Below are 27,228 nucleotides of genomic sequence, written 5' to 3' on the forward strand. Positions count from 1 at the left end.
TTGGTCCAGAATTTATATGCATTATCTCAAGGAGAGCTAGTCTAGCCAAGCTACTGTGCCATCACCAAAAGCAGCAACTCTTACCCTATTTTATCATCTGGGTTTTTTTGCAGTTAATAGCAGAACAGGTACATCTTTCCATACACTCACACATTCCTCTACTGTGCTATTTTGAACAGAGCATACTGTTCTGTGGACATGACATAATTTATTTAATCATTCCCTAGAAATTTCAACTATTCATATTTTGCTGTTATAAATAATGCCAGGATGAACATCCTTATAGTTTTGTCCATGGTTATTTCCTGAAGATAAAATTCCTACATTGCTGGGTCAGGTATGTTCTCTTAAAGTTATCTCATAAGCTGTCCTTCAGTATCACTGTACCTCTTACGTTGACAAAGTTGTTTGTAATAGAATTTGCTTCTAGGTAAGTACGCCATCTTTCATTATGTCAGTGTTGGGCATCTATATATTAAATTGTTTCATAGGCATGTGTCCCCCCATCTCTAAAGCTCTGACTTGAACCCATGTCCTTTCTGGATTTTCTGCAATGTTTGTTTCAGAGTCCTGTTCGATTTGATACTTTCGACAGCCTTTCACTGAGTATTCCAGCTGCCACGTGGGTATGTACCGAGCGATGGTTTATTTGGGGTCCGTTGTGGAGACATTCAAATCCGAACGGGCTTTGAGACATGTTGTGTAGCCAAGGTACTATGCGTTACTCAGACACATGGTTGGCTGAACCCGTCTTGGTTGTCACGTGTGGTACCATGGCCTGATCTGGGGGGAGAAGAAAGTGGATGGTTTTTCTCTGGCTGCAGGAATTTCGGCGTTTTTCAACACAGACACACACGTATTAATCTCAAATTCAAAGATCTCTAAAACAGTGTGGGAGTCCATAAGTTTCTGCAGTGTTACGTACATCCTCCTAGCCTTGAATCCGCCCATAATAGCAAGCCTAGGATGCTTTGAGCTCCACGTTTGCTCAGGGACCGTCCAGTTGCATCTGTGAAGCTTTATTGCCCTTATAAGCAAAAATAAAGCTCTGGGATCACATTGCCTTCTGTTAATAGTTTCATTGTAACTGAACTGTAATCATGCATCTTGTTTTCTGGTGCTAAAGGGGCATCCACTGACCCTGGACCACTGCCTTCACCACTTCATCTCATCCGAATCTGTGCGGGACGTCGTATGTGACAACTGTACGCAGGTAAGCCTCTAACGCCTGGTATCACCCCCTAGCTGGCCTGTGTGTCCTGATGCAGCACCTCTCCCACCACCGCTCACCACTGGCCTGAGCTCCTCTGACTATACCCAGGGGCCTTTTCGGCCATAGCCACGTAACTTGGCTAGGAAACTGGTAGCTCTTCCCCAGATGAGTTCACTTCATCTGCAGAATAGTTAAAGGAAAACCCTGAGGGCTGTGCTTCGAGACAGGACCTCCCCCACCCCCCCCCCCCCCGCCTCCCGACCGACAGTCACCTGCCTGACTCCCCTGAGCGTTCGTGTGTCATCCTCTGAAGAGGAGCCGTGGGCAGAATTTCTGAGGACACAGAACAAAATAGATGACGCGCCACAGCAGAGTTCCTGCATCGCGCTGTCATTTCTCTTGTCCCCACTGTCACTGTTACTTAACGACTAAACCAGTGCGAACGACTCACGATTAACTGGGCAGCTGAGCTCCTTTCTCAGGTCAAAGTCAGGTGCCAACTGAATACAGGTGTAGCACCAACCTGGCTGTGGCCCTCCCCAGATGTATCATTTCAAGAAATTCTGCAGAGCGATCTTTCTCTTATTTCAGATCGAAGCCAGAGGGACGTTGAATGGGGAGAAGGTGGAACACCAGAGGACCACCTTTGTTAAACAGCTGAAACTAGGCAAGGTGAGCCCACTCCACACGCCTTGTTGGCTTTGCCCTCGGGGACCCCTGTGTCCCACCCCCGACACTCAGCCACGTCCGGTTTCTCTCCCGTCCCTGCAGCTCCCTCAGTGTCTGTGCATCCACCTGCAGCGGCTGAGCTGGTCCAGCCACGGCACACCCCTGAAGCGGCATGAGCACGTGCAGTTCAACGAGTTCCTGATGATGGACATCTATAAGTATCACCTCCTCGGGCACAGACCTGGTCAGCACAGCCCCAAGCCCAGCGAGACCGCGGGGCCCACCCTGGACCTGCAGGACGGGCCGGCCGCCCCCAGATCAGGTGTGTGCCCAAGGGGCTAACGCACGGAACTTACAGCACAGGGAAAAGGAATTTGGTGTCACCACCTTCTGGGGCCCTTAGGCCACGAGGGGAGCTAGTCCAGCGGTTTCTCAAGCTCTTGAGAATAGCAGGATTGGGGGTACGGGAGGGAAGATTCCTTAAAAGAGGTTAAACTTATATAGTAAGAAGGTGTATGGTTTTAAAAACAGCATCACAGTTGAAGAAATATGGGAAGAAAACCTTAAGATTGCTGACAGGATGGTAATTGGCCCCTAGCATTCCAATGAATTTTTTCCCCCACCCCGCCCGGTAGGGTCCTGTCGCTTATACAGATGCGGGGAGGAGAAGTTCTGGCTAAGGACCGCGTCTTCGTTACTGAGCTCCTTCCTGATCTGTCTCCACTGCTCTCCTCACTTGAGACTAATTACCGAGTCGGGGCCCCCGGGAGCAGGTAGCTCTTACTGCCCCCAGTCTTGGCTGAGGGGAAAATCAAGGCCCCGGGAGGTGAAATGACTAGTCACAGAGCAAACATCAGTCCACGGGGAGGACGGGCACCAGAAGGCAGCGTTGGGCAGTTTTTAAAAGCTATCTTTTCTAACTCTTTGAGTTCTTTAGAATTACGTAGACCAGGAAAACCCACCGACTCTGAGGGCTCCGAGCCCAGACTCCCCGCCCGCACCTGCTCCCAGTCAAGCCAGAGGCCTGGCTTCCCCGCACCCCGGATGCCCCTGCTTAGCGTCCCTTGCTGCTTTTATTCTTTCCCGCCTCCACGGTTGTGTGGCCTGGCAGGACACCATTCACAGGGAGACTGTATTTTGCCTTTGTTCAGCAGATCAGTAGACGAATGTCAGAGCAGCCGTGGTGGGAAGAGGGCCCAGGCTTTGGACCGCCTCACCCTGGATCCCTGCTCCCCCGGCCGGGGCTGCGGGTCTGCTCCTTGTCGCAGGGTGCTCGCTGTGGCTACTATACGGCCCACAGGGACCTGCTGGGTACTTAAAGGGCCCCGCACAGGGCACTTGAAAGGGCAAGACAGGTCAAGATCTCCTTCGTTATTTTATCTACACCCATCAACATTTGGCAACACGGTTACATGTTGGTATTCTTTAGAAGCTGGCAGTTAAAGAATAGAGAATGTTGAGGTCCATGGTTCTCATCAGGGACTTTTGTCCCCCAGGAGACATAGGGCAATGGCTGGTGGCATTTTTGGCTGTCACAACCAGGAGACGGGTGTTAGAGGCCAGGGATGCTGTGAAACCCCCAAGATGCCCAGGACAGCCCCACAACCAAGAATTAACCCAGCCCATGTGTCAGTAGCGTCAGGGTTGAGAAACCTTGGTTTAGGTTGCAATGCCAGGAAATTAGCTACAGCTTAACTCCGGCGCATCTTTAGCAAACAGGGACGGGGGCTTCAAGATCCACAAAGCTGTCCAAGTGAGCAGCAGACCAGGAGTTAGACCCACTTTTCCTACTCGAGATTAAGAAAGTCAAGGACAAAAAGGAGGAGTGCCTGGGTGGCTCAGTCGTTAAGCGTCTGCCTTCGGCTCAGAGCCCCGCATCGGGCTCCCTGCTCCGCGGGGAGCCTGCTTCTGCCTCTCCCCCTGTTCCCTCTCTCTCTCTCTCTCAAATAAATAAATAAAGTCTGGGAAAAAAGGACAAAAAGGTAGGAGTCAACCTAACACAAAATGAACTTTTCTCTTTGCAGCATTGTTGGGGAGTTAAACTCAAGGTAATGGAGGCCGCGGTGTGTTCTCCCACAACCACTGCTGCGGTAATTGCCTTGGGCCTTTTTCTCTTTCAGTTCTGGGTCAGCCCGGGGGCCCGAAAACACACATTTTTATGAATGGCGCCTGCTCCCCATCTTTATTGCCCCCCCTGCCAGGCCCGATGCCCTTCCCGCTCCCGGTGGTTCCTGACTACAGGTGAGCCACCCCGGAGAAGCACAGTCTTCATTTCTCGTAGCTGCTGGTTCTCTTGGTTTCCAGAATTAGCTGTGCACAGAAACGGATGACAATGCAGACATTTTTCTTTCATCTTCAGGTGTAATTTCACCATGACACATTCCTGTTTATTTTTGTCCCACCTGGAAAGCACTTCAAAAATAAGAATTCTAGAAGAACATAAAATTTAAATATATGTGTTCTGTGTATACATGTGGGAATGCATCAGTCTGCGTTTTAAGGGTCGTGTAGTGTTCACTTGTATGGAGGTACCCTGTGTCAGTCCCCCATCACCGAACAGCTAGGATTCTTTCACCTTTCGGTTTTGCCCATGGCCCTTCTTTTTTGTTATCTGTAAACGGCTTGCATGTGTTCCTCCCATTCAGCTCCTCCACGTACCTCTTCCGGCTAATGGCAGTTGTGGTCCACCATGGAGACATGCACTCGGGACACTTCGTGACTTACCGACGGTCCCCGCCGTCAGCCAAGAACCCTCTTTCAACCAGCAACCAGTGGCTGTGGATCTCCGACGACACGGTCCGCAAGGCCAGCCTGCAGGAGGTCCTGTCCTCCAGCGCCTACCTGCTGTTTTACGAGCGTGTTCTTTCCAAGATGCAGCCCCAGGGCCGGGAGTACAGGTCCGAAGAATGACGGCCCTGCCCCAGAGCCGATGGCACTGTCCCCGCGGGCCAGGAACCAGGCAAGATCTGGCTGTGTGTGCGTGCGCAGGTGGCCCCGCTAGAGTCCTCAGCCTTCTGGTGTGTTCTCAGAGCAGGCTCCGTGCAGGAGCCGCTGGCCCCCAGTTCAAACCAAATCTGGCCCCCTGAACAGCTCTGGGAGCGTGCGCTGGGTGGTGTCCTCACTGAGCTCCGACAGGAGTCAGTCTGTCTAGAACGTCTTTTTACTCAGCTGATGCAGGTAATTAAAAGAAACCCGGTTCCGGAAGCCACCTTTTTTATATTCGGCTATGTTAGGTGTTCTCAGAGGGGAGGTAGCTTTGTCTAATCCTCCAGTCGGTTTCAGCATAGATCTTTTATTTTTAATAAGCAGGCCCAGAAAATTGGTGAAATTATTAAAGGCAACAATTTAGAAGAAAAAGTGCCTTTCACTTTCGATTGCTTTTGTAGCACGTCCATTCTGGAAAACACACATTGTCTAAGAGTCCTCTGAACAACTTTTGAGAAAAGCTCTGCTCCTTCCAAGTTTCTCTGCGGAGAGCAACAGGACGCCTGAAAGACGCCTGAAGAACACCCGCCTTCTCTTTTTGTGGGTCTTTTCCAGTCTTTGGATTCTTTCTGCCATCAAAGTGCACCTGCCAAATCTGTCCCTCCCCCGGGGGGGTTAATTCTTCTGCTGCTCTGTCAGCTGTGAGCTGCTTCCCGCTTGCTCTTAACTGTCGGCACACTGGACGGGAGACGTGACGATGGTCTGTCATCAAACTGTGTGAACAGTGGGCACGGGGCAGCGTCTGTGCCGACCCCTGCACCTCCTCTGCTCTGGACAAAGCCCGTTTTTACACCACCACCACCCGCCCCCCGTGGACGGTTATTTCTAACTCTGTTGCCCCTGCAGCGCTCCTGAGGTTTACAGGTGTAGCTGGGGGCTGTATGAGATTCGGGAGCTGGGGGCTGGCAGGGCACTGACTGCAGGGCCACAGTCAGGCTTCCTCGTTTGGCAAGGGAAGGCTTAGGCTCAGCGAGCATCCAAACCCCAGCCCTTTCCACAAAAGAGAAGGAAGTTTGCAATTTGTAAAAAACGTATTCTTACAGCTGATCATCTAGTCCTGTCATTTTGTTATAGGTCCGTACTCTACATCAGCTGTACAAAGACTGTACTGGGCATTCTCTTCCCTCTTGGGAGAAGGCTCATGGATGCAGCCCAGCACCACAGGAAGTTTGAGGACACAGTGGAATCTATGTTCTAGCTAGGTTTTTTATAAAAAAAAAAAAAAAAAAATTCAAACGGACTCTTTAGAGTTAAGATTTGGAATTCGAACTTTCTAAAAGGTCACCCGAGGTGAGGCTGAGAGGCTGAGAACCAGGCTTCCCCTGGTGGGGGTGGGCTGGCAGACACTGCTAGACCAGGCCTGGGTGTCTGCAAAGAGCGCAAGGGGCCCGGGTGATCGCCGTCCTGCCGGGCCCAGCACACACCCCGAGGACTCACAGCTCTCGACCGACTGAACACACTGGAAGGTTCTCCAGGCCCCGGACGTCCGGGAGAGAAGAGCAGCGTGAAGCGTCCCTCCCAGTTCCGTCGCAGGCCCTGGCTTTGATGTTGCCTCGAGTACAGCTGTTTTGCCTGAGTCCGGGGGACAAACACCCGGTGACGTGACCCTTACACCGCACTGCAAAACTGTAGCTTTCAGTAACTGCTCTTCTGCCGCCGTTTCCCCTTTGAAATCTGCTGTTAAAGAGATGCCGGGCCCGGAACGTTCAGCTGTTAAGTGGATGGCGGGTCAGAGGCTGGGGTGGACATGCACGGTCTCTGACCCAGACTCAAAGCTGACTTCTTCATTTTGTAAATTATTAGGCATTAAGTAGCAGCCACCTCATCTTTCTAGCTTTAAGTTATTTACAGAGCGGCTTCTCTGGGCAAAAACCTAAGTTAAACTAGTAGTTTATGCCATAATAACTTCTGATTTATGTATTTGCTAAAGGTACCTTTTGTATCTGCTGTGTATTATAGTAATAAAAGAATCTTTTTGTTAGGAAAAAAAAAAACCCAACTGGTATTTTTTCATAATTGACCAACTTGATACAACCATCCTCTTTCTGAATTCTGCATTGTTAGGTAATAAGCCCCATGCTTGGATGCAGCCTTTCCTATGTTCCCTGTTGGGAAAAGAGAAGCCAGCTCTGTCTTGGAGTAGAGAGGGAAGGAGAAAAGAGAAGTACAAACCACCGACAAAGTTTTTACTTTTTAGCGGGCAGAATTTTGCGAAATGTCAGATTGACCCGTGGAGCTAGAATCTTCTTTCGTACGGGGAGACTGTGGTACCAGTAAGTGTTGGTCGGGTGGTTCATCATAAGCAAACTTCCGTGGGCCAGCTGAAGCCTGACCACCTCCACCTTCCGGGTGGGCTTTCTCCCCCGAGAGTCCTTATGCCGGAAGAAGAAGTCTCTGCAGGCCCCAAAGGAGACAGAAGCTATGGGGCTCCCGGGAGCCAGTTCTCGTTCATCATCTCGGTGCTCACCGATGTGGTCACAGCCGTCTTTATACCTGCAGTGAGAACACAAGCCCCGTTTACAAAAGAGCCCTCTCCTGGGACCCGCCAACAGGGCAGAATCCTCATTTTCCCCCAGCGTGACAGGTGCCACGAGCAGCCCCTGCTGTGGGTCTGTGGGGGCTGGAGGGCCTCATCTGGGTCTACAGATGAGCCAAGCCTGAAGCGCTTCCACTCGATCTTGTCCTGTTTGATCATGTGCTTTAAAATGTAACTCACCAAAAGCAGCCAAAAACTCATCTTGGGGTTTTCCCGGTCCATGTATGTAAACCTTCAAGTGGTTTCTCCCCCACTTAAGAATAAAAAACCCTGACTCCTTGCCAGTTTGGCCCCTGCCCGTCTCTGAGCTCATAATAGCCCTCTCTCCCTCCCCTCATTTGCTGCTCCAGCAGTTATCAGTGGGATTTCCGCTCCTTACACACTCCAAGCCCCCTCTGCTCTTCCTCAGGACGTCTGTGTGGCTTGCTCCCTCATTCCCTGTAGTCTCAGCACCTCAGGGAGCCCTCTGCTAACCACCTTCCCCTAAACTCAGGGTTGGTAAGCAGGGTGGTTCTGTCCCCCAAGGGACGCTCGGCAGTGTCTGGAGACATTCTGGTGGCTGTGACTGGGGAGGGGATGCTCCTGGCATCCAAGGGGTGGAAGCCAGGGAGGCTGCTCACATCCTGCAAAGCACAGGGCAGCCCTGACAACAGAAGTATCCGGCCCAAAATGTCAGAGTGTTGCTGGTGCGAAACCCTGCCCTCAACCCAGACCCCTTTCTCCTAGCCATTCTCAGCTATATCAGCCTGTTTAATTTTCTTGAAGACACTTATCAGCATCTGAAATGATCTTGTTCAATGGTTCGTTCATGAGAGAATCACCTCTCGCTTCCTCTGCAGCGTGGCCTCCACGAGGACCAACTGCTGATGCTCCCCAGGCCACATCCCTGCTGCACTAAGGGATTTGTTGTACAAATGAATAAAATATGGTGGATCTTATCTTTAGAGAACAAACTGAGGGCTGCTGGAGGGGGGAGGATGGGGCAACCGGGTGATGGGCATTAAGCGGGGCACGTGATGTGATGAGCACTGGGTGTTATATGCAACTGATGAATCACTGAACCCTACATCTGCAACTAAGGATGTACTTACTCTGTTAGCTCATTGAATTTAAATTAAAAAAAAAAAATGATGGAATCCTAAATTCCCACCTTCGGAAGAAGCAGATTTATACAATTCAGTCCAGTAGCCTGAAAAGGAAAAAACCAGGTAGAGTGTCACCTGTTGACAAGCACAAAGTTGAAGGTCTCTCCTGTCACCATAGAAACACGATCCCGGACGTGCTCTAGAACTGGGATCCAGGGCTTTGGAGACAGAGTGAGGCCCGAGAACGTGTAGGTCAGCCCCACGTTGCCATAGGTCGCTTGCTTCCTGGGCACACTGTGCCACTTCCCGAACACCTGGACCCTGGCCAGTGCACCTGCGCAGATAAAACATGGCAGCTCAGAAGAGCAGGCAGGCGAGTAGCCCGCACGCTTGCTCCCTGAGGATTCAGGATCGAGAGGGAACTGAAACAGGAGTAACATTTCACTTCCTGACCAGGGACAGAAATCACTGTGGCTTGCCCAAGATGTTCATGTAAGAACAGTGGTTCTTGTCCTACACTTAGAGAAAGACGCTCTCGTCCAATTTTTTTTTTTTAACACTATGCTTTAATTGCCTAAACTCCAGGAGAAGCATAATAAGAGGCTGAAATGCAAGCAAGCCGAAGTCAGGCTACACGCTAGGGTGATTTTGCCAACCGTGGGGACTAAGGGTGTGGGGCCCCCAAGAGAGATGAAGCCAATGCATTTAAGGCGGTGGGCTGGGGTCTCCCGTGGGCTTCTCTCTGCCTCCACGTGCACTGCCACCTTGTAGGCATTCTCAGTGTGTGCTCCCGGACCAACAGCATCAGCAGGCCCTGGAAACAGCCGCTACACCGTGGGGGAGGGCTCCAGTGATGCCAGTTCTCGGAAGTGACAAGGCCCCACCCCCCCGCCCCCCCGGGTGATGCCGAGAACCCCCGCTGTGGGGGAATTACCTGGTTATTTGCTGTCTCTCCTACTAGACCAGCTGCACTTTAGAGTCAGCTGGAGGCTTTCTAAAAACACTGCCACCCAGGCTGCACCCGCCCAGCTACTCCGATTCAGCTGATCTCGCCCAGGCTGCACGCCCCCCCCCTCCCCACGCAGCTACTCCGATTCTCGGGTAGAACCCAGCATCCCTTTTGTTTTTTACCTTTCCCAGCTGATTCTAATCAGCAGCCGGGTGGCAAATCACTCCCAAGTCTGTCAGCTCCTGGTGGGCAGGCAAACTTTTCTCCAGTTTGTATCCCAGGCACCCAACATGGTGCTCGGCCCATAGGTGCCCAGAGAGTATGTGTTGAATCAGTTAATGAAGTCACCGGTTCAGATTTCCCCAAACACAGAGCACTAGTTTTATCAAACAAGTCTTCAGCACACACCCTGAAGTCCTCAGCTTACCTGTAAAATACTCCACTCCTTGCTCCAGCTCCTGGAAAATCTTGTCCGCTTCGGCTTTGCCAAACAGGACTGTGTAATCACAGCTCAGGCCCTCGGCTCGGATGTGCCGCCAGCTGGGGCCTGCATTCCCTGGGGTTTCTGCCCTGGGCCTCTTCCTGCTGCTCTCCTCCTCTCCTCTCGGCCCTGCTGGGCCTTCTCCACTCACCTCTAGCTCCCTCTTTCCCAAAAGGCCCCCTAAAGCCCCCTTCACCAGGAACCTGTCCATTCTGTCTCCCTAAAGCAAAGGCCTGGGAGTCGGCAGCAGGGCAGAGAAAGATTGCCCAGGCTCTGTCCCAGATGCAAAAAATTGGCTTGGTGGCCAAGTGGGCCCACAGAACTCGGTGTTTTCAAGTTCCCACTTTTAACACCATGTCCTAGAAAGGAAGTAGAGGATGTTGAAGTTGGAAGGGTCGCTCAGCATGTCGTGGGTCCCCCACACCTGGCTATGCATCACAGTCAGCTGGCTGGCTTGCAAAACCCCAACTGCCTGCATTCCACCCACCAAGCACCTGACCTTTTCAAGAATGCCCACCCTAGCACGCCTGGACAAGGGAAGGGGTTTGCCTAAAGTCACCCAGAGAAGCAGATTCCCGGTCTCCTTTCCCCCGACTACTGACCGGCCCTCCCACGCCAGTATCCCCTTAGGTAAGTATAGTGATCCTGGAACGGCTAGGATTCAGAATCTGATCCCAAAACAGTTACACGTGGTCACACGCACGCCGAACTCCGACAGAAAATAAGGACTGTGACACCGAGCAGGGGGCGGAGTCTCTCTTCGACACCGCAGACAGCGGCCGCACCGCCCAGAGCCCAGCAAACACCGGAGGCGGGGCTGGCGGGAAAGAGGCAACACCGGCGCCTTAGCGTCACTTCCGGGTGGATTTCGGGGGCCCGCTGGGAAATGTAGGCACCTCGGCGAAACAGTGCTGCGAGCGGCTCCCTGGTGCCACCTGTTGGTCTCCTCGGCGCGCTGCGGGCACTGCAGGTTTTCCGCCTAGCCACTTAGTCCCTGGGGAGGTGGGCCACCCGGTGGGAGCTCGACCCCATGGCTTCTGTATTCGTCTCCACCCCTCGGGCTGTGTGGTTCTTGCAGGTCGCTTACCGTCCCTGGGCTTGAATAGCTTCCCCTGCACGGTGGGGGCTATAAAACCTCCGCGGTGAGAGCACTGTGAGGATTAGATGACAAGATGGGCCAGGAATGCGTCCGTGCTCCAAATAAATGTCAGGTTCTGTTACTGCTCTTCATTTTTGTTGAATCTCTGTCTCCCCCAGTGCAATGAAAGCTCCGTGGGATTCGGGGCCTTTGTTTTTAATCTTCTTAGTGCGCGGTTCTGCAGATTTTGACAGAAGTACACAGCTGTGTGACCACCACCACGATCATGATCCGGAGTGGTTCTGTCACCCCACAAAATTCCCCCAAGCCTTTTAGTTAGAAACTCGCCCTCGCCCGATGCTAACCCCCGAGCCCCTGGCCATCACTGAGCAGTTTCCTGTCTCTATAGTTCCGTCTTTTCCAGAATTTTTTTAATTTTTTTATTTCTTTTTAAAGATTTTATTTATTTATTTGAGACACAGAGAATGAGAGAGAGAGAGAGAGCACATGAGAGGGGGGAGGGTCAGAGGGAGAAGCAGACTCCCTGCCGAGCAGGGAGCCCCATGCGGGACTCGATCCAGGGACTCCAGGATCATGACCTGAGCCGAAGGCAGTCGCCTAACCAACTGAGCCACCCAGGCGCCCTCCAGAATTTTTTTTAAAGATTTTATTTATTTCAGAGAGAGAGAGAGAGAGCACAAGCAGGGGGAGCAGCAGAGGGAGAAGCAGGCTTCCCGCTGAGCAAGGAGCCCGATGTGGAGCTCGATCCCAGGACCCTGGGATCACGACCCCAGCAGAAGGCAGACACTTAACCTACTGAGCCACCCAGGCGCCCCTTTTCCAGAATTTCTTATGAATGAAATCATACAATAGATAGCCTTTGACGTCTGGCCTTTCGTTCAGCTTAATGCTTTGAAGCTATACCCTTGTTTGTATCGGTTGTTTTATTGCTCAACAGCATTCTGTTGTACGGATGCCCCACGGTTTGTTTACCCACTCACCGAACAGCCCCCCACCGCCCCCCTCCGTCGAGGGACCTTTGAGTTGTTTCCAGCTTGGGGCAATTACAGATGAAGTTACTATATCCACTCCGGTATAAGCTTTTCTGTGAATGCAGATTTTAATTGCACTTGGGTGAACACCTGGGAGCGGGATTACAGGCGTACATGGTGTTATGTTTCACTTTGTACCCAAACTGAGATGTATTTCGAAGTGGCTGTAAGGGCACATGATTTTGAGTTATGAGCTTCTGCCCTGACACACCAGGCTCCTTGCCCTAGGCGCTGGAACACGACCGTAATGAGGATAAAGTCCCTGTGATGTAGTTTCTGGAATATGGGTGAGGTTCGGTGGGGTCCAGAGCTGACGGCCAAGAAAGGATTCTTGAGATGTGTTGGGTGCAAAATGGTGGTTTTATTAAGGCATGGGGACAGGACCCATGGGCAGGATGAGCTGCTAATGCCTTCTGGTCCCCACTGCCCCGGGACCGTGAGGAGCAACTGACTATATACTTTGGGGTTGCGGGAAGAAAAGATCAGGGGAGTTCCAAAAGGATTCTCATATGCTAAAGAGGACTCATCGGATACCGGAGGCCCTGCCACTGTCAAACTAAGGTTGCTTTTCCCTCTAACAAGGAAGGCATTGACAAAGACCGTTTGGAGCTTCTGGGAGGAACATTATATACTCTGCCAGCCTCAAGTATGTGTCAGTGGGCTGCAGGTTATAAGGACATTTAATTTTATCTATGTTTCCTTCTGCCTTTGTTTCCCACCTCATCTGCCCTCAGCAGGGTTAAATTTTTGGAGATGGGAGACAAACAAGGCAAGAATGCGTAAGATAATTTAAGATAGTACAGAAGCTATTGTGTTGGTCACACAATAGCTAGAATGGGGGCGGGGGCAGGAGAAGGCCTTCCAGAGGAAGGGACCTGAGTTGAGACCCAAAACTTACCAGGTAGGGGACAGTGTGTGCAAGAGAGTACAGGCCACACAAGGGATAAGCTGGCTGTCACCTCACAGGAGTAAGGGCTTGGGTTACAGGGACACAGCTCGGCCGGCGGGGTAAGAAGCTGGGGTTTATTCTAAAACTTGGAAACTGCAGGGAGGATTTTTACCTGGGGATTACCATGATGTAATTTACATTTCAAAAGGATCACTCTCCTAAGAAAGAGGAGAGCCGCCGGGGATTGTAGCCAGGTGATGAAGAGCGGCAGTTGAATCCGGGATTTATTCTGCAGATAGAACCAAGAGGACCCGCTGTCGGTTTGGATGTGGGGAGGGAACGAACGCGGGAACAAGAAGGATGGCAGGTGCACGGGGCTTGCGGGGGTGCCTTGAAGAGGGTGCAGACTTTGGAGTTTAATCTTCAGGACCTCAGTTAAAGTCTCCCCCAGACCTTACAGGTTAGGCAAAACGCAGGACCGCACTTGGCGCTAGTTTACGGCCAGTAAAATAGGTTGTGAAACTGGATGAGAGCAAAACAAACGACTGTTTTAATGCTGATTTCACTCCCACAACAACCCCTCGGGTAGGTACTTTTTTCTCCTTTTCACCCGCGGTAGAGGTGGAGGGACGGGCCCCAAGGCAGGGGTGTGATGACTTAGTACAATGAATGAAAGAGTAAGCACAGGAGCTAACGCACCCAAAGACCCCGCCTACCACCTGAGGCTTCCAAGCCCCACCTGGTCCCAGAGGCGTCCCGCGCAGCCCCTCCAGCACATGCGCACTAGGGCCCCCGCCGCCCCCCACCACCCCCAGCCCCCCGCCCACCCCCGGTCGGAGCATGCGCGGGGCGTTTGGCGCCAATTTCGGACAGCCGCAGCTGGCGCATTACCGCGGGTTCTCCGGGCGGCGCGCGTCCGCTCTCCTCGGCTCCGGGATGATCGGCCAGAAGACCCTCTACTCCTTCTTCTCCCCGAGCCCCGCCGGGAGGCGACGTGCCCGCAGTCCCGAGCCGGCCGACACGGGGACCGGCGTGGCATTGGTAGCTGAGGAGAGCGGGGATGCGGCGGTGAGGCGCGGCGGGGACCGGGCACCGGGGGCAAGGGACGGGGAGGAGGGCGACGGGCCCCGCTCGGCCGAGGGGTTGCAGGGACGCGCCACCGACTCGGTAACCTGGGTCCCTGCGTTCAAAAGCGGACTGCAAGTGTTCAAAACAGCCTGTGCCGTTCCCCGTCGGCGGCCATTCTGAGGGGCCAGCCAATGGAGATGGACCTCGGGGCCCACGGCGCCAATCAGAGGCGAGGGGGCCGCCCTGCTCGGCCCGCCGTCCAATCAGAGGGGAGGGAGGCGGGACTCACCCCGGGAGGTTTTTGCCGCGAAAGGACCACGTGGGAACGCGGGAGGGGGCGGGGCGACGGGGTCAGGACCTCCCTTCCCGCCAACGCCGCGGTAGACGTCGCGGGCTTTGCTCACCGCCGCTCTCCCTGCTGCAACTTAGTACCAACTTCAAGACTGGGGGTAGCGGTGCCTTCCCGGACCTGACCCCCAGAGTCCGCTTTTGCTGCGACTTGCCGCGTGGAGGCGGCAGCCCCGCGAATGGGCGTGCTCCGCAATGGGCCGTGGAGTTGGGGGCGGCAGCTGCGGGCACCTGGGCCCCGCCCGCTGCAGCTCCTGACCCGCCTGTTCTGGGACCACTTGCAGGTCAGCCCCCCCAAGAAGGCCCGGGCCGGGCAGGAGGACCCCGGCACGCCGCCCTCCTCGCCGCTGAGCCCCGAGCAGTTGATCCGCATCCAGAAAAACAAGGCCGCGGCCCTGCTCAGACTCGCTGCGCGCAACGTGCCGGTGGGTTTCGGTGAGAGTTGGAAGAAGCCGCTCAGCGCAGAGTTCGGGAAACCGTATTTCATCAAGGTAAACCTGGAGGCTGCGGGCCCTTCGGTCTTGCTAGGATAGCTTGCGGAGAGTCCACGTTTGTAGGCTCCTGTATTCCCTCTCTTAATTCCTTTTCCCGGTAAGAGTTAGGTAAAATAACAGCCACGGTGTTTGGCGTTCGTACGCTTTATTGAATTTTTTTAAAAGACTGTAAGATGGCATGGCTTTTTGTAAACCATTCGGCGGTTCTGCTCTCCAGGAAAGGGCGGCACAGTAAAACCGCAAACCGGACTGCTTGAAACCTGGTGCAGCCTTTACAAAAAGAGGGAGGGCCTGTCACCCAATAGGAAGTGAAAGCAGCGAGACCAATCAACGTAGACCCGGTCCAAACAAAGGGGAAGGGCACCGAAGCGGAGGGACATCTTTGGTGACCTGCAAGTCTGGTTTTTATTTCTCAAGAGAATTTGGATGTACAACGTGGCGGAGAGCCAGATAATGCTCCGGGTTAGCTTCCACTGTTAGCTTCCTTATTGGATTCTTAACACTTGGCGGTGAGAATCTGATTTGAAATCTGATTTGTCTTTACGTCAGCTAATGGGATTTGTCGCGGAAGAAAGAAAACATTACACTGTTTATCCACCCCCACACCAAGTCTTCACGTGGACCCAGATGTGTGACATAAGACATGTAAGTACAGGTTGGTGGTGAGTTTTAGTAAAAAGAGGCATGGGAGTCAAACAGTATGTACTCGTTAGTTACGGACGCTGCAGGCAAGTGCCTGTCCGTGGTGGAGTAATAAATAAAATAATGAAATTGTGAAGTTTGGCGGGCTATGTTTTAGCCTGTTAGCTTTCTAACTTGAAGCATGTGCTGGCAATGCAGCAAAAAAGGAAATATCTGTACATAGACCTGTGTCTATATACTCAAGTTTTTTGCATTTTATTTAATCCTGAAACCAACGGCATACCAACGTTAGGTCTTTTTGTGGTGAGGTTGAGGAAACAGGCATGAAGCACTGAGGTCTTTTGCAACTGGTTAGTCCACCCCTCACCTTAACTTGCAGCTCCGTATTCTATCTTTTATAGTTGACGCTTTCAAGCTCTTGACTTCTGGCCCAAACAGTTTTACTGTCCTGTTAGCATTCCTTTGCGCCGGTTCATTCTATATACCGGCTGCTGGTTGGTCTGGTCACTTCAGTCTCCTGTTCAGAAGCTTGTTTCTGGCTTTACGCTCACTGTATGAACGATAGAAGCTGAACATGAAAATAGCCATGGTAGACTTTCCAGCCTTCCCTCCACCCCCAACTCTTCCTTCTTCACAGCTGGATAGTGTGACAGTCTTCTGTCTGTTGAAAAGCCAACTAGATCTGTCTATGGCACCTCCCTTGAGGCGTGTTGCCCACTACCTTTCTGATCTGGTTTTCCTGTCCGGTACATTTGGTTTCTGCTTATGCCGGAGATCGCATATTTTATTCTTCTCCCTTTCCCTCCCTCATGTTGTAAGCCGAGGGCAGGAATCCTGTGATTCTGTACTGTGTCTGTTACACCAAATAGAAGTGAAATAGGTGAATGACCCACGTGGATAAAGCCGCCACACCTAATACTTTGCAGACTTGACCATTTTTCACTTTCGAGCAAGAGCTTTGAATATAGCTCTTGGTTTTATAAAGTTAAAGAAACTTAAGTCCTTTTAAATTCGGTATAGGGGCGCCTGGGTGGCTCAGATGGTTGAGCGTCTGCCTTCTGCTCAGGTCATGGTCCCAGGGTCCTGGGATCCTGTCCCGCGTCGGGCTCCCTGCTCCTTGGGAGCCTGCTTCTCCCTCTGCCTCTCTCTCTCCCTCTCTGTCTTTCATGAATAAATAAATAAAATCTTTAAAAATAAATAAATAAATTTGGTATTAGTTTGTGCCTTGTTTGAGCTGTGGGTCCTGTTTTGAATACCAATCACCAGTGTCAACAGGGAGGAATAGGAGACCGTGAAAGTGCCGAGGATCAGATGGCCCAGCGAGGCCGCTTCACAGAGAAGCATGTGGAAGGTCGGGGAGGTGGAGTGGCTCCTTCAAGGTCATCCCTATGCAGTACCAGAACCCAATAGCTGCCCTGCTGGGATAGGCTGCTTCATGAGGGAGAATCTCCTGCGTTCAGAGTGAGCACCAATGGTAGCAACAGTGAGGTCCACAAAAGGTCCCTGATGTCTGAAGGTTAGGTTTTGGGAAGGATGTAGTCTGTGTGGGCTACGGGAGGGTTCTGAGAAGGAACACCATGGACAGAAGCAGGAGAATGACGAGGAGGTGGGCAGGCAGCAGATCAGAAGGACTAGCTGTATCTTAAAACTGCCAGTGACCTTGATCTCATTACTTTCATTGCATGTTGCCACCTTCTCCATGGCCCTTTGACCTCATTCTCTCTGGTTTCATCCCTCAGAGGATATGGGGGGAAACGGCGTCTTCCTATGTGGCTGGTAGGGAATGTGAATAGCTTCAACTCATTGAAAAAGCAATTTGGTACATGTCTATGCAAATTTAAAATACACTTGTCCTTGGACCAGCACCTCCTATTTTGAGTCTGTTCCATAGAAATAAAAACAACAGGGTGTAAAGATAACATGTACTAGAGTGTGTTTATAGAATTGTTTTTTTGTGGTGGAAAAAACTAGGAAATAAGCCAACTAGCTATCAGTGAGAACTCTGGGCATTGAAGGATGCCTAAAAAGCATGATGTGAGAACTACAAAAATGTAGCGTGATGAGTACCATCACCCCAGTTATATAGGTAATTTTACAGGGTTGAATCAGGAAGGGGAGAGGGATGAGTGGAGACAACGAGCCACTTTATGTGTTTCTGGATGGTTGTACTTGGGCAAGGGCATATTTTTGTAATCTGAAAAAGGAAGGAGGTGGACTTATTTTCACACACCTGCATCAGAGAAGGAGTAGGGCTGTGTAGCAGGTGATGGAGTGGAAGATGACTTGACAGTGGAAAGTAATGGGGCCCAGTCACCCACTCCCTTCTGGGGGTTCTTAGTTTGGGTCGGGGAGAGGGGGGGCTGCCTTTCTCATCATCATGGTCCTTTGTACAGGTTATCAGCCAGGTGTTTGTTTAACCTGCTCGTGAGACAGTATTTAATTTCTTGCCACCTGGTATTCACAGGTGAAGGTTGTCATCCTGGGACAGGATCCATATCATGGACCCAACCAAGCCCATGGGCTGTGCTTTAGTGTTCAAAGACCCGTTCCACCGCCACCCAGGTACGATTGCTTGACAGATGGCTCGGGTCCAAGTGTAATTACTTTCAGATGTGTACTTTGCAGGCTCTAGGTACACTTGTTGGGGGGACTTTCAGTAGCCTTTGGAGCAGGATTTCTCCATCTTGTTACTGTTGACATCCGGGCTTTGGGTGTTTGTGCAGGAGAGGTTTTGTTCTGTGCACTCACTGTAGGATGCTGAGCAGCATGCCTGGCCTCACCCACTAGATGCCAGCAGCAACACCACCGCCGCCCCCGCCCCCCAAACAGAGAGCGCTAGTAAAATGGCAATGAAGAATGTCTTTAGACCGTGCCTGAAGTCCCTTGGGGGGCAAAATCACCCCTGGTTAAAAACCACGGCTTCGGGGAATCTTACAGACAACATATGTGAATATAACCAATACAGAAACATATCAAACCATAAATATTAGTTGAGAGGTGGTAACTCCTGGGCTGATGTACCTAAATCTTCCAAAGCGCGCTATTCCTTAAATCTGAGTCTAAACCAAAATAAAGATCTTTGGCAGGGTTTCCTATCAGAAGGAATGACAGTGCGTCCCCCTAAATCTGTGAGGTTCTTGCCGCTGTCCCCTCCAAGGGCTGGAGGTGCAGGCTGTGGTCCTCAAGTCGTGTTGGAGGCTACTGAATTTTCAGAATTGTGCTCAAGATCCCGTTCTTCTTCTTCCGGTTTGTTTTCAGTTTGGAAAACATTTATAAAGAGCTGTCTACAGACATAGAGGGTTTCGTTCATCCTGGTCACGGAGATTTATCCGGGTGGGCCAAGCAAGGTGAGCCAACCATTCCTAGATGTGCTTTGGACGGACTTCAGAACACTCTTCTCTTCTGTCCTGCTGGCTTATATTTATCAAAGAACATGAAGAACTAGAGCACTCAACATAAAATGGCTGCGTTTATAGAAATTAAAAAAAAAAAAAGTATCCCCCTTTTTATCCTCTAGCCAATGTTTTCTTTCATGTTTTAATCATGATTCAAAAGAGAAAAATTTGTTTCTCAATATTATTTATTATTTTTAAGTTTATTTATCTTTAATATTTACGCCCAACACGGGGCTTGTACTCAACCCTGAAGTCTGAGGTCAATAGTCACATGCTCCTCTGACTTAGCCAGCCAGGTGCCCTTTGTTATTAATATTTTAAATTTACCTGCTAACTTTGACCATTTAGGAGATGGCCTCACCTTTCTCATTTCAACACTAGGGCTGTGTTTTTTTTGTGTTTAATACCTATTTACAGGTGTGTCTTTCTCCCTTTCCTTCCCCCTCCCTTCCTCCCTCCCTCCCTCCCTCCCTCGCTCCCTCCCTCCCTCGCTCCCTCCCTCCCTCCCTCGCTCCTCCGTTTCTACAAATGACCTATATAACCAGGATAAGGGAAGAATGTTGACTGTCTGGTTTCTTATGGTTGGATTTTTGTTTTAGTGAAATGTTTTCGTTTCCTTTTGTTATCTTCTAGGGTTACTTAATGTCACATGGGATATACATATATATTTTTAAGATTTTATTTTGAGAGAGGATCTCAAGCAGACTCCCCGCTGAGCACGGAGCCCGACATGGGGGCTCACTCTCACAATTCCAAAATCATGACCTGAGCCGAAATCAAGAGTTGGATGCTTAACCAACTGGGCCACCCAGGCGCCCCTTGGGATGTATTTTTAAAACAACTCTGATGGGGCGCCTGGGTGGCTCAGTCAGTTAAGCGGCTGCCTGCAGCTCAGGTCATGACCCCAGGGTCCTGGGATCGGGCCCCGCGCTGGGCTCCCTGCTCCGCGGGAAGCCTGCTTCTCCCTCTCCCGCTCCCCCTGCTTGTGTTCCCTCTCGCTATCTCTCTCTGTCAAATAAATAAACTCTTTAAAAATAAATAAAACAACTCTGATGACACATGTAAGGCCTAGTCATTGATACAAACTCAGAAGATGAGGAAATTGCAGAGATGAAAGTACAGTGCTCTCTGATCTTGCCCAGAGGCACCCACCAGTCATGTTGGGATGCTCTCTCTGGAAGCTGATTTCAGAGGGCTGCACTGTGTGTGTGTCTTCCTCTCTGTCTCTCTCTTTTGACTCATTTGCCTCTCAACCTGTTTCTTTGGTATGTGTCCATAGGTGTTCTCTTACTCAATGCTGTGCTCACGGTCCGGGCACATCAGGCTAATTCCCATAAGGAGAGAGGATGGGAGCAGTTTACTGATGCAGTCGTGTCCTGGCTAAATCAGAACTCCAGTGGCCTTGTCTTCTTGCTCTGGGGCTCTTATGCTCAGAAGAAAGGCAGTGCCATCGACAGGGTATGGTGGTTTTGTTTTTAAACATTATTTTATTTTTTTTAATTATATATATTTTTTCTTAACATATAATGTATTGTTTGTATCTGGGGTACAGGTCTGTGATTCATCGGTCTTACACAGTTCACAGCGCTCACCGTAGCACATACCCTCCCCAATGTCTATCACCCAGCCACCCCATCCCTCCCACCCCCAACCACTCCAGCAACCCTCAGTTTGTTTCCTGACATTAAGAGTCTCATAGTTTGTCTCCCACTCTGATTTTGTCTTGTGTTTTTTAAACATTTTAAACCACTTGAGAAAATACTAGGAATCCCTGTGTGTGGTTCTGGAAAACCCATGGCACAGGGTGAAATTTATTTTCCCTAAAGGCTTATAATTAAGCAAAATTCAGACAAATTATAGGAATGATGAGTTGTGTGTGAAGAAAGCAAAGGGCCAACTTCTGATTTAATAGTTAGTGCTATAGGCATACACTTGGCACATAAATAGAATGATGACGGCCTTCACTCACTACACAGACGGTGCAGTAAGCGACCAATAGGGCAAGGACCCCACACCCCCCACGTGCTCCTCTGCTCCTTCTCTGGGTACTTGGGGAAGCACTGACGTGCGTGGGGCTGAGATGAAACACCAGAAGCCGTCCTTGAATCCTTTCCCTCATTCCCTTAAACCTACTCCACCAGCAAATCCTGGTCCCCTTACCTCCCGAGCACATCCTAGTGCTGCTGCTCGCTGTTGACACTCCTCACACTGGAGTGAGCCACTGTCACTGCTGTCCGGGCTGTGATAGACCGGGGCTGAGGGGTGGCTGGAGGACAGCATGGTGGAGGAGAGAGGTGGGGCGGGGGGAGGCAGGCATCCAAGGTGAGCCCTGGCCCGGGCTGCTGGGAGACAACCGGATGCAGAAGCGAGGGTGGGGGAGAAGTCAGCGAGTCAGCACTGCAGTGAGTGAAGTAAAGGGGTTCGGTGAGGTCAGCTGACTGTAGCTTGTGTGACAGCAGGAGGTAGCTGGCCTTTCGGGAATGGCCAAGTGGACTGAATCCCCCACCCCACGTCTGGCATCACACCCAGCACTTTGCCTGCAGAATCTCGCTTAATGCCTCATAAGGTATTAAAGTGATAAAGTTGCAGTGAGTGGCGGGGCGGAGATCGGAGCCCGCTCACCTGGCTCACCTAGGGGCCCGGTGGGGTGTTGTCGTGTTCCATGCTGGCAACCCGCTCCCAAGTCTCTCCACTTCTCCATTTTCTCTTAAATGGAATTGGTTTTCATCTTACTAAGATTTTTTTAAGGTAAGAGGTTTACATGATTAAAAAAAAATGAAATAGGCTAGTAAGGTACACAGCGAGCAGTTTCCCAGCCCAGTCCCCTCTTAAGTTGCTTCCCCGGCTCGGGCAGGCGCTAGCTTACAGTTTCTGATGTCGCCTTCCTGAGTCTTGATGTGAACAGCAGTGGAGTGTGGGAGGCAGGTTGAGTCTATAAAGTTTCTTTGTGGATGAACAAGATGTTTTCAGGTGTTTTGAGGTAGGGAATAGTAGGAGTAAAATCTGGCACGAATGAACTAACTGCTAAGGTCGGAGCATGGAGGTAAGTAAGCGCTCCATGGGAGGCTCTCCCATCTCTGTGTGGTCCGCGTAGCTCCCCCTCAGCGTATGTGTAGTTTTTATTACTGAAGATGGTCTGGTTTGACAGGAAACAGTTGTGAGAGTAGCGTGATGATTAGAAGCCAGGTGCATGTCCAGCTGGGTAGCTTTCCCCGAGCACTAGGTCTGTGTATTCAGCTGCCTCCTTACCCGCGACCCCTCAGCACACCAGATTCCACGCTTTCCAAGGTAGGTTCTCCTTTGCTCATCCAGCCTTGCCACACTGGCTCCTGTGGATCCCCCGGGAGAGAGAGTACCACCACGCACTTGTCCAGCCAGAAATCGGATAGCATTTGTGACCCCTTCCTCTCTCCTCTCCCCTCTTTCCCTTCTCCAGCTCTGCTCCTCACCCTGCGCCCCTCCCCGCCCCATACCCTGTCAGGGCATTCCTTCGGAGCCTTCCCCTGCTCTCAGACTCCTCCTCACCCGGCCGCCTTGGCCTTGGTTCAGGTCATCACCTGATCCTGCTGGAGTGTCAGGTGTGGTCCGCCTGGAAGGCCCTGCTTTGGGCTGGTGGGCTGAGGTCTGGAGCTGCCTCTCGGCCACAGCTCCCCTTTTCCCCTCTCCGCTCCAGGCTGACTGGAGCACCTCCACCTCTTCCTGCCACCCCTTTCCCTGCCTGCCTTTGAACATCCTGCCTCCCCTCTACAGAGGCTGACTCACTCATCCTTCAAAGCCCAGCACGGCTCACATTTTCAGGGGCCTGAACTGCATGGCAGGCGGCATGCTAGTAAGCACTCAACTTAGGTCACCTCTCAGACTCTCACAATACACACGGGCATTGTTGGTTGGTTTGCTGCGCAGGATCTCCGTAAGCTAGGCGCTGTTAGACCCCCTTGACAGCCGCAGAAGGACGTGCGGCCTGGATTCATTGACTTCTCTGGGGCGGAGTCAGAACGGACCCAGACCACGTGGATCCAGGCTCCCGGTTCTGCACCACACTGGGCTGCCCTGCTGTAGTTATGGCCCCCCCCTGGACTGAGCTTTTCGAAGGCAGGGATGCTGTGAAAACAATTAGTTGGGAGGTGGTTTTTATTTAAATACAGAAAAGAAGAAAACAAATGTGGTCCAGAGTCTTTCCTGCTCCGGAAAGTACGGCTGACATTTAAAAAATCAGTGTTCTGTTTTTGTAGACCATTCAGGTAACACAGAAAAGTGCAAAACCGAAAGTAAATGCCTTCCACTATTTCCTCACAGAACTACCATAAATAGTGTTTTGGGTCTTTTTCCAGAAAAACTTAGGCAATTACATTTTTTTCTTCCACTTGATATATTTAGGTTTTCCCTTACCAGCATATGTAGCTCAGCCTTATTCTTCTAGTAGCCTTGTGGTGTTCCATTGTAAGAAGTTCAGAAAACTATTTTTAGCCAGTTGCGTAACCCTGGATTTAGATGAAGCTTTAACCTGGTCCAAGCTGTGCTGCCACAAAGCCCCTTACACCTGCGTCTCCGTATAGGTACACACATCGTGGGCCCTTCAGCAACTGCATTCTCAGCAGTGAGATTGCGGGGTCCTAAGCTCTGGGCACGCGGCCAAACGTGCCGCCCGTGACTCCTCTCCCTCTCTTTCAGAAACGCCACCACGTGCTGCAGACAGCGCACCCCTCCCCGTTGTCGGTATACAGAGGGTTCTTTGGATGTAGACACTTCTCTAAAACCAATGAGCTGCTGAGGAAGTCTGGCAAGGAGCCCATCAACTGGAAGGATCTGTGACCCTGAACTGGAGGGCTGTCCTGGGCAGTTTTCTAGAAGCTGCTATCGAAGTATTTGCCAGGAGTGGCAGCTTGACCCAGAAGCAGCAGCAAAGGCTCTACCCTGGCTGGGACCATATGGCTGTCTTTGCAACACGGCTTCGGCCTAAAACCTGACATTACAATATCTGGGAGAGGGTGGGAGGTCAAATACAGAGACTTCTGTCACCTTTATGGTAAAAGAGGACAGGGGACAGAAGCACCTCTTGGTACAGTGGGCTTCTACTTGTTTTTACCTGGCAGGTTAGACTTTAGGTTGTAAGGTGTCAGGTGGGTTTATCGCCCCACCCCCGTGCCCCACCTGGCATTCCAGTTCTTGGCCAAGTACACTGTTCCCTCAATCCTTTCCCAAACCCTCAGGCCCCCTCCTTGAAGGAGGCAGGAGGACAGTTGGCAAGTGCCCAGAAGTTTAGGGATGAAAATTTCTGAGGACTACTCTGTGAGCCTTCACGGACAGGCAGAGGGAAGTGAGCTGGGGGTGGTTTTCACAGTTAATCCTCTGCGTGTTCCTATGAATGAACAGGGCAAGTTGAACTGGAAGAAAAAAGGGGGAATTTTTTTAATTTTTTTATTTTTTAAGCGAGGAACTGCTTTTCTCCTAGGTGCATCCTGAGTTGGGGTTTTAAAGGCAGCATAGACTGCCAAAGGCTGTTTTTTATGGACTGAAATCACGTGGGGATTTTTTTTTTTTTCCTGCAACACTGGTGAATTTTGCTGTTTTGAAAAATACTCAGATGTATATATGTACTTTGTAATCTTGTCGGGGAGACCATCTTTGTTAGGTCTGCACCTTCATCCTTGATCCTGTTAGAGATGCTGTTGATGGGTTAGCCGGTGAAAGTGTTACCCCCGAGTTTGTTTGGGAATAAAAGATTGTTGGACCCAATTCCCTTCACGCCTGCTCCCTCTGTGCCCTGGGGCGTCTGCAGACGTCCTTGGGCCGACCTTGGGCACGGGCAGCTGGTGGTGGCCGTGGCAACCATTGTGGGCCGGAAGGAACGTCCCCGCGCCGCCCCTCCTCTTTCCTCCCGCCCCGCCCCTCGGATGGAGCCGCCCACCCCTCCAGAGGCCGGGTGAGCCCGGGGCGGGTTCTTGGGAGGGGCGCAATGGGGACAGCAGCCTGGGGTCTGCAAGCTGACCCGCCCCGAGCGCCATGGCGGGGGCTGGACGCGGCCGGGGACCAATGAGACCTGAAGGGGCCATTTGGGGCTGGAAAAAAGCATTTCTCCGGGGATCATGGCTGTGTGTTCTGCCAGGCCCCGGACAGTGCAAGGGGAGCTTCCCCGCCCTCACTCTGCTAGTGTTTCCAGACTCTTCCCTGGGACTCGGGACTGGAGGTTTGAGGCCAGGGCACTGGGAAGACGCCCTGATGGCCCACTGACCTGCTGGCACTTGCGGCTTGGACTCCCCTGGTGTGTGATAGAGAAGGAAGCCAAAAGTGTAGGGAAGGGCCTGATTAACAACGCGCTGGCATTTCAGTGGGCGAGAGAAAAAAAAAATGGATCCAATGAGAAAGACTTGACCTCATTTCTTGTTTGGGGTAGAGATTTGAAAACCTGTTGCTGGAGAATATTGCTTCCCATGCAGGCCTTCGTTTTCTTGACATCTGGGAAGGAGGGTGTGCTAACTGCATTGTGCCATCAGCAAGCAGGCTTTCACCGAAGGAGGGTGCAAGACAAGGGTGCCTTCTCAATTTGCCCTCTGGTAACTGTGGGGGCCTCCCTTAGACATTACAGTGGACTCCCTGATCCAAGGGAGAAAGGAAGGAATCCTATCGCTACATCAGGTTTTAATAAAGGCTTCTCTCCCAAGGCAGTGCTGCGAGTAGGGAAGAAGCCCCAAGCCCTGTGTTCTTTTTTTTTTTTTAAGATTTTATTTATTTGACAGAGAGACACACAGCGAGAGAGGGAACACAAGTAAGGGGAGAGGGAGAAGCAGACCCACTGCTGAGCAGGGAGCCCGATGCGGGCCTTGATCCCAGGACCCTGGGATCATGACCTGAGCCAAAGGCAGACGCTTAACAACTGAGCCACCCAGGCGCCTCTGCTTTTTCTCTTATAATACAGTGACACATCTAGTGATGCTTTGAACAGAACACAGAGCTGTGTGTTAAGTGGTTTATGACCACCCCTCCTCAAAAAGAAAAGCAAATTTAATCACTTGCTTTTAAGAAACAAGGCTCATTTTGATGAACTTTTAGCTACACAGTTGTGGGTTTTCCTCCACGTTTTTGGATGTGCTATGATCACAGCACTAGATCTGCAAAAATGATTAAAAGGCAATCTTGGCCTTTTAGGTTGGGAGTCAGCATATTTTTTCTACATAAAGGGTCTATATAATATTTTAGGCTCTGCAGTCATCCTGCCCACGAGAACCACTCTACATTCCCTTGTAGAGACAGTAGCCACGTGCAAAATGTAAATGAGCAGGTGCAGCTGCCTTCCAATAAAACTAGAGATGCTGAAATTAAAATTGAATATGATTTGTGTGTGTTGGGAAATCTTTGATTTCCCATCCCCCACCCCCCCACCTCAGCATTTAACAAATGTAAAAACCACTCTTAGTTTGAAAGCCACAGGAAAACGGACAGCACGGACCCCAGTTGGCAGACCTCTGTTTTAGGAGCCCCCACTCAGGTGTCTGCCATGACGGCGCCCACATTTTGCATCCAGCAACAGGGCAGTGCTGCATGGCCCATTGTGGGAGCATGTGAGAAGCCCGCCCAGGAAGTCTTCCTTCTCAGGCAAGGAGAAGAGCATCTGCTGAGGGCTTTTGGAAAACAAGGAAGTCAGTTACTGCAAAATGTCCTGCGAACCCCAAGTTATAAAATAATCGTGTGGACATCACCATGAACTGAGTCCAACAAGGCAAAGTTGGAGAATAGGAGTTTTTTTTTTCTTTTAGACTTCAGCATGTTGTTAGTATGCTCCCATTATTACATAATACATTCTGTCCCTCTTAAAATGTACTCTCTGCTTTGGTTTGCACCTAGAATAAAAAGCCTTAGAGTTTGGGACTGGAGAAGCAAACTTTATGAGGCATATGTGTGTGGCAGTGGCTTTTCATCCTTGTCGATCCTTCGAGACCTACAAGGAAAAACAGGTAGGACATTCTGGGCTACCTCGGAGAGTCCTTGTTGACTGGTGGTGAGCCAAGCTGAGAAAAGTCTGGAACTTGGGTGGCCTCTCTTCCTCCTTAGAGTCCTAACACACTTTGAATCTGGGTTTCACAACCTCAGGTCACCTTGTTGATTAACTCGGTTGGAATCTGTTTTTAAATTTTTGAAGTATGGGCACCTGGGTGGCTCAGTTGGTTAAGCGACTGCCTTCGGCTCAGGTCATGATCCTGGAGTCCCTGGATCGAGTCCCGCATCGGGCTCCCTGCTCGGCAGGGAGTCTGCTTCTCCCTCTGACCCTCCCCCGGTCATGTGCTCTCTCTGTCTCTCTCACTCTCTCAAATAAATAAATAAAATCTTTAAAAAATAAATAAGTTTT

The 27,228-nt window shown here is 51.1% G+C and overlaps 4 protein-coding genes across 12 annotated transcripts in view; 3 read left to right on the forward strand and 1 right to left on the reverse strand.

Moving 5' to 3' along the window:
• The window catches only part of USP30 (ubiquitin specific peptidase 30), a 57,652-nt gene extending 51,578 nt beyond the window's left edge, over positions 1-6,074 (forward strand). For 4 of the 8 annotated variants that reach the window (XM_027575662.2, XM_027575661.2, XM_027575660.2 and 1 more), the window contains 6 exons: positions 567-626; positions 1,127-1,213; positions 1,805-1,885; positions 1,985-2,204; positions 4,003-4,123; positions 4,528-5,782. In XM_027575662.2, the coding sequence (XP_027431463.1) occupies positions 567-626; positions 1,127-1,213; positions 1,805-1,885; positions 1,985-2,204; positions 4,003-4,123; positions 4,528-4,792 (834 nt within the window). In that variant the 3' untranslated portion in view covers positions 4,793-5,782. Of the gene's footprint in view, positions 1-566; positions 627-1,126; positions 1,214-1,804; positions 1,886-1,984; positions 2,205-4,002; positions 4,124-4,527; positions 5,783-5,941 lie in introns of those variants that run through there. The other 4 variants (XR_003516847.2, XR_003516846.2, XM_027575659.1 and 1 more) reach the window with 4 other exon arrangements.
• Positions 5,931-10,728, reverse strand: ALKBH2 (alkB homolog 2, alpha-ketoglutarate dependent dioxygenase). The gene is made up of 3 exons (XM_027575664.2): positions 9,865-10,728; positions 8,624-8,822; positions 5,931-7,360 (listed from the first exon to the last, which is right to left on the reverse strand). Exons 1-3 carry the CDS (start codon positions 10,127-10,129, stop codon positions 7,054-7,056), a joined length of 771 nt encoding a protein of 256 aa, XP_027431465.2. The 5' UTR covers positions 10,130-10,728; the 3' UTR covers positions 5,931-7,053.
• Positions 10,729-13,800: 3,072 nt separating this feature from the next.
• Positions 13,801-24,612, forward strand: UNG (uracil DNA glycosylase). Its single transcript, XM_027575615.2, has 7 exons — positions 13,801-14,005; positions 14,638-14,844; positions 15,397-15,492; positions 17,954-18,051; positions 18,748-18,836; positions 20,164-20,342; positions 23,556-24,612. The coding sequence occupies exons 1-7, from the start codon at positions 13,874-13,876 to the stop codon at positions 23,694-23,696; spliced, it is 942 nt and encodes a 313-aa protein (XP_027431416.2). The 5' UTR covers positions 13,801-13,873; the 3' UTR covers positions 23,697-24,612.
• Positions 14,858-27,228, forward strand: part of ACACB (acetyl-CoA carboxylase beta) — a 135,112-nt gene continuing 122,741 nt past the window's right edge. The window contains exons 1-2 of one of the 2 annotated variants that reach the window (XM_027575606.2): positions 14,858-15,309; positions 15,397-15,492. The gene's annotated coding sequence lies outside the window, so the exon portion shown is untranslated. Of the gene's footprint in view, positions 15,493-27,228 lie in introns of both variants that reach the window. The other variant, XM_027575604.2, reaches the window with a different exon arrangement.

Source organism: Zalophus californianus, chromosome 14 (assembly GCF_009762305.2).
Source record: "Zalophus californianus isolate mZalCal1 chromosome 14, mZalCal1.pri.v2, whole genome shotgun sequence".
Classification (NCBI taxonomy): domain Eukaryota; kingdom Metazoa; phylum Chordata; class Mammalia; order Carnivora; family Otariidae; genus Zalophus; species Zalophus californianus.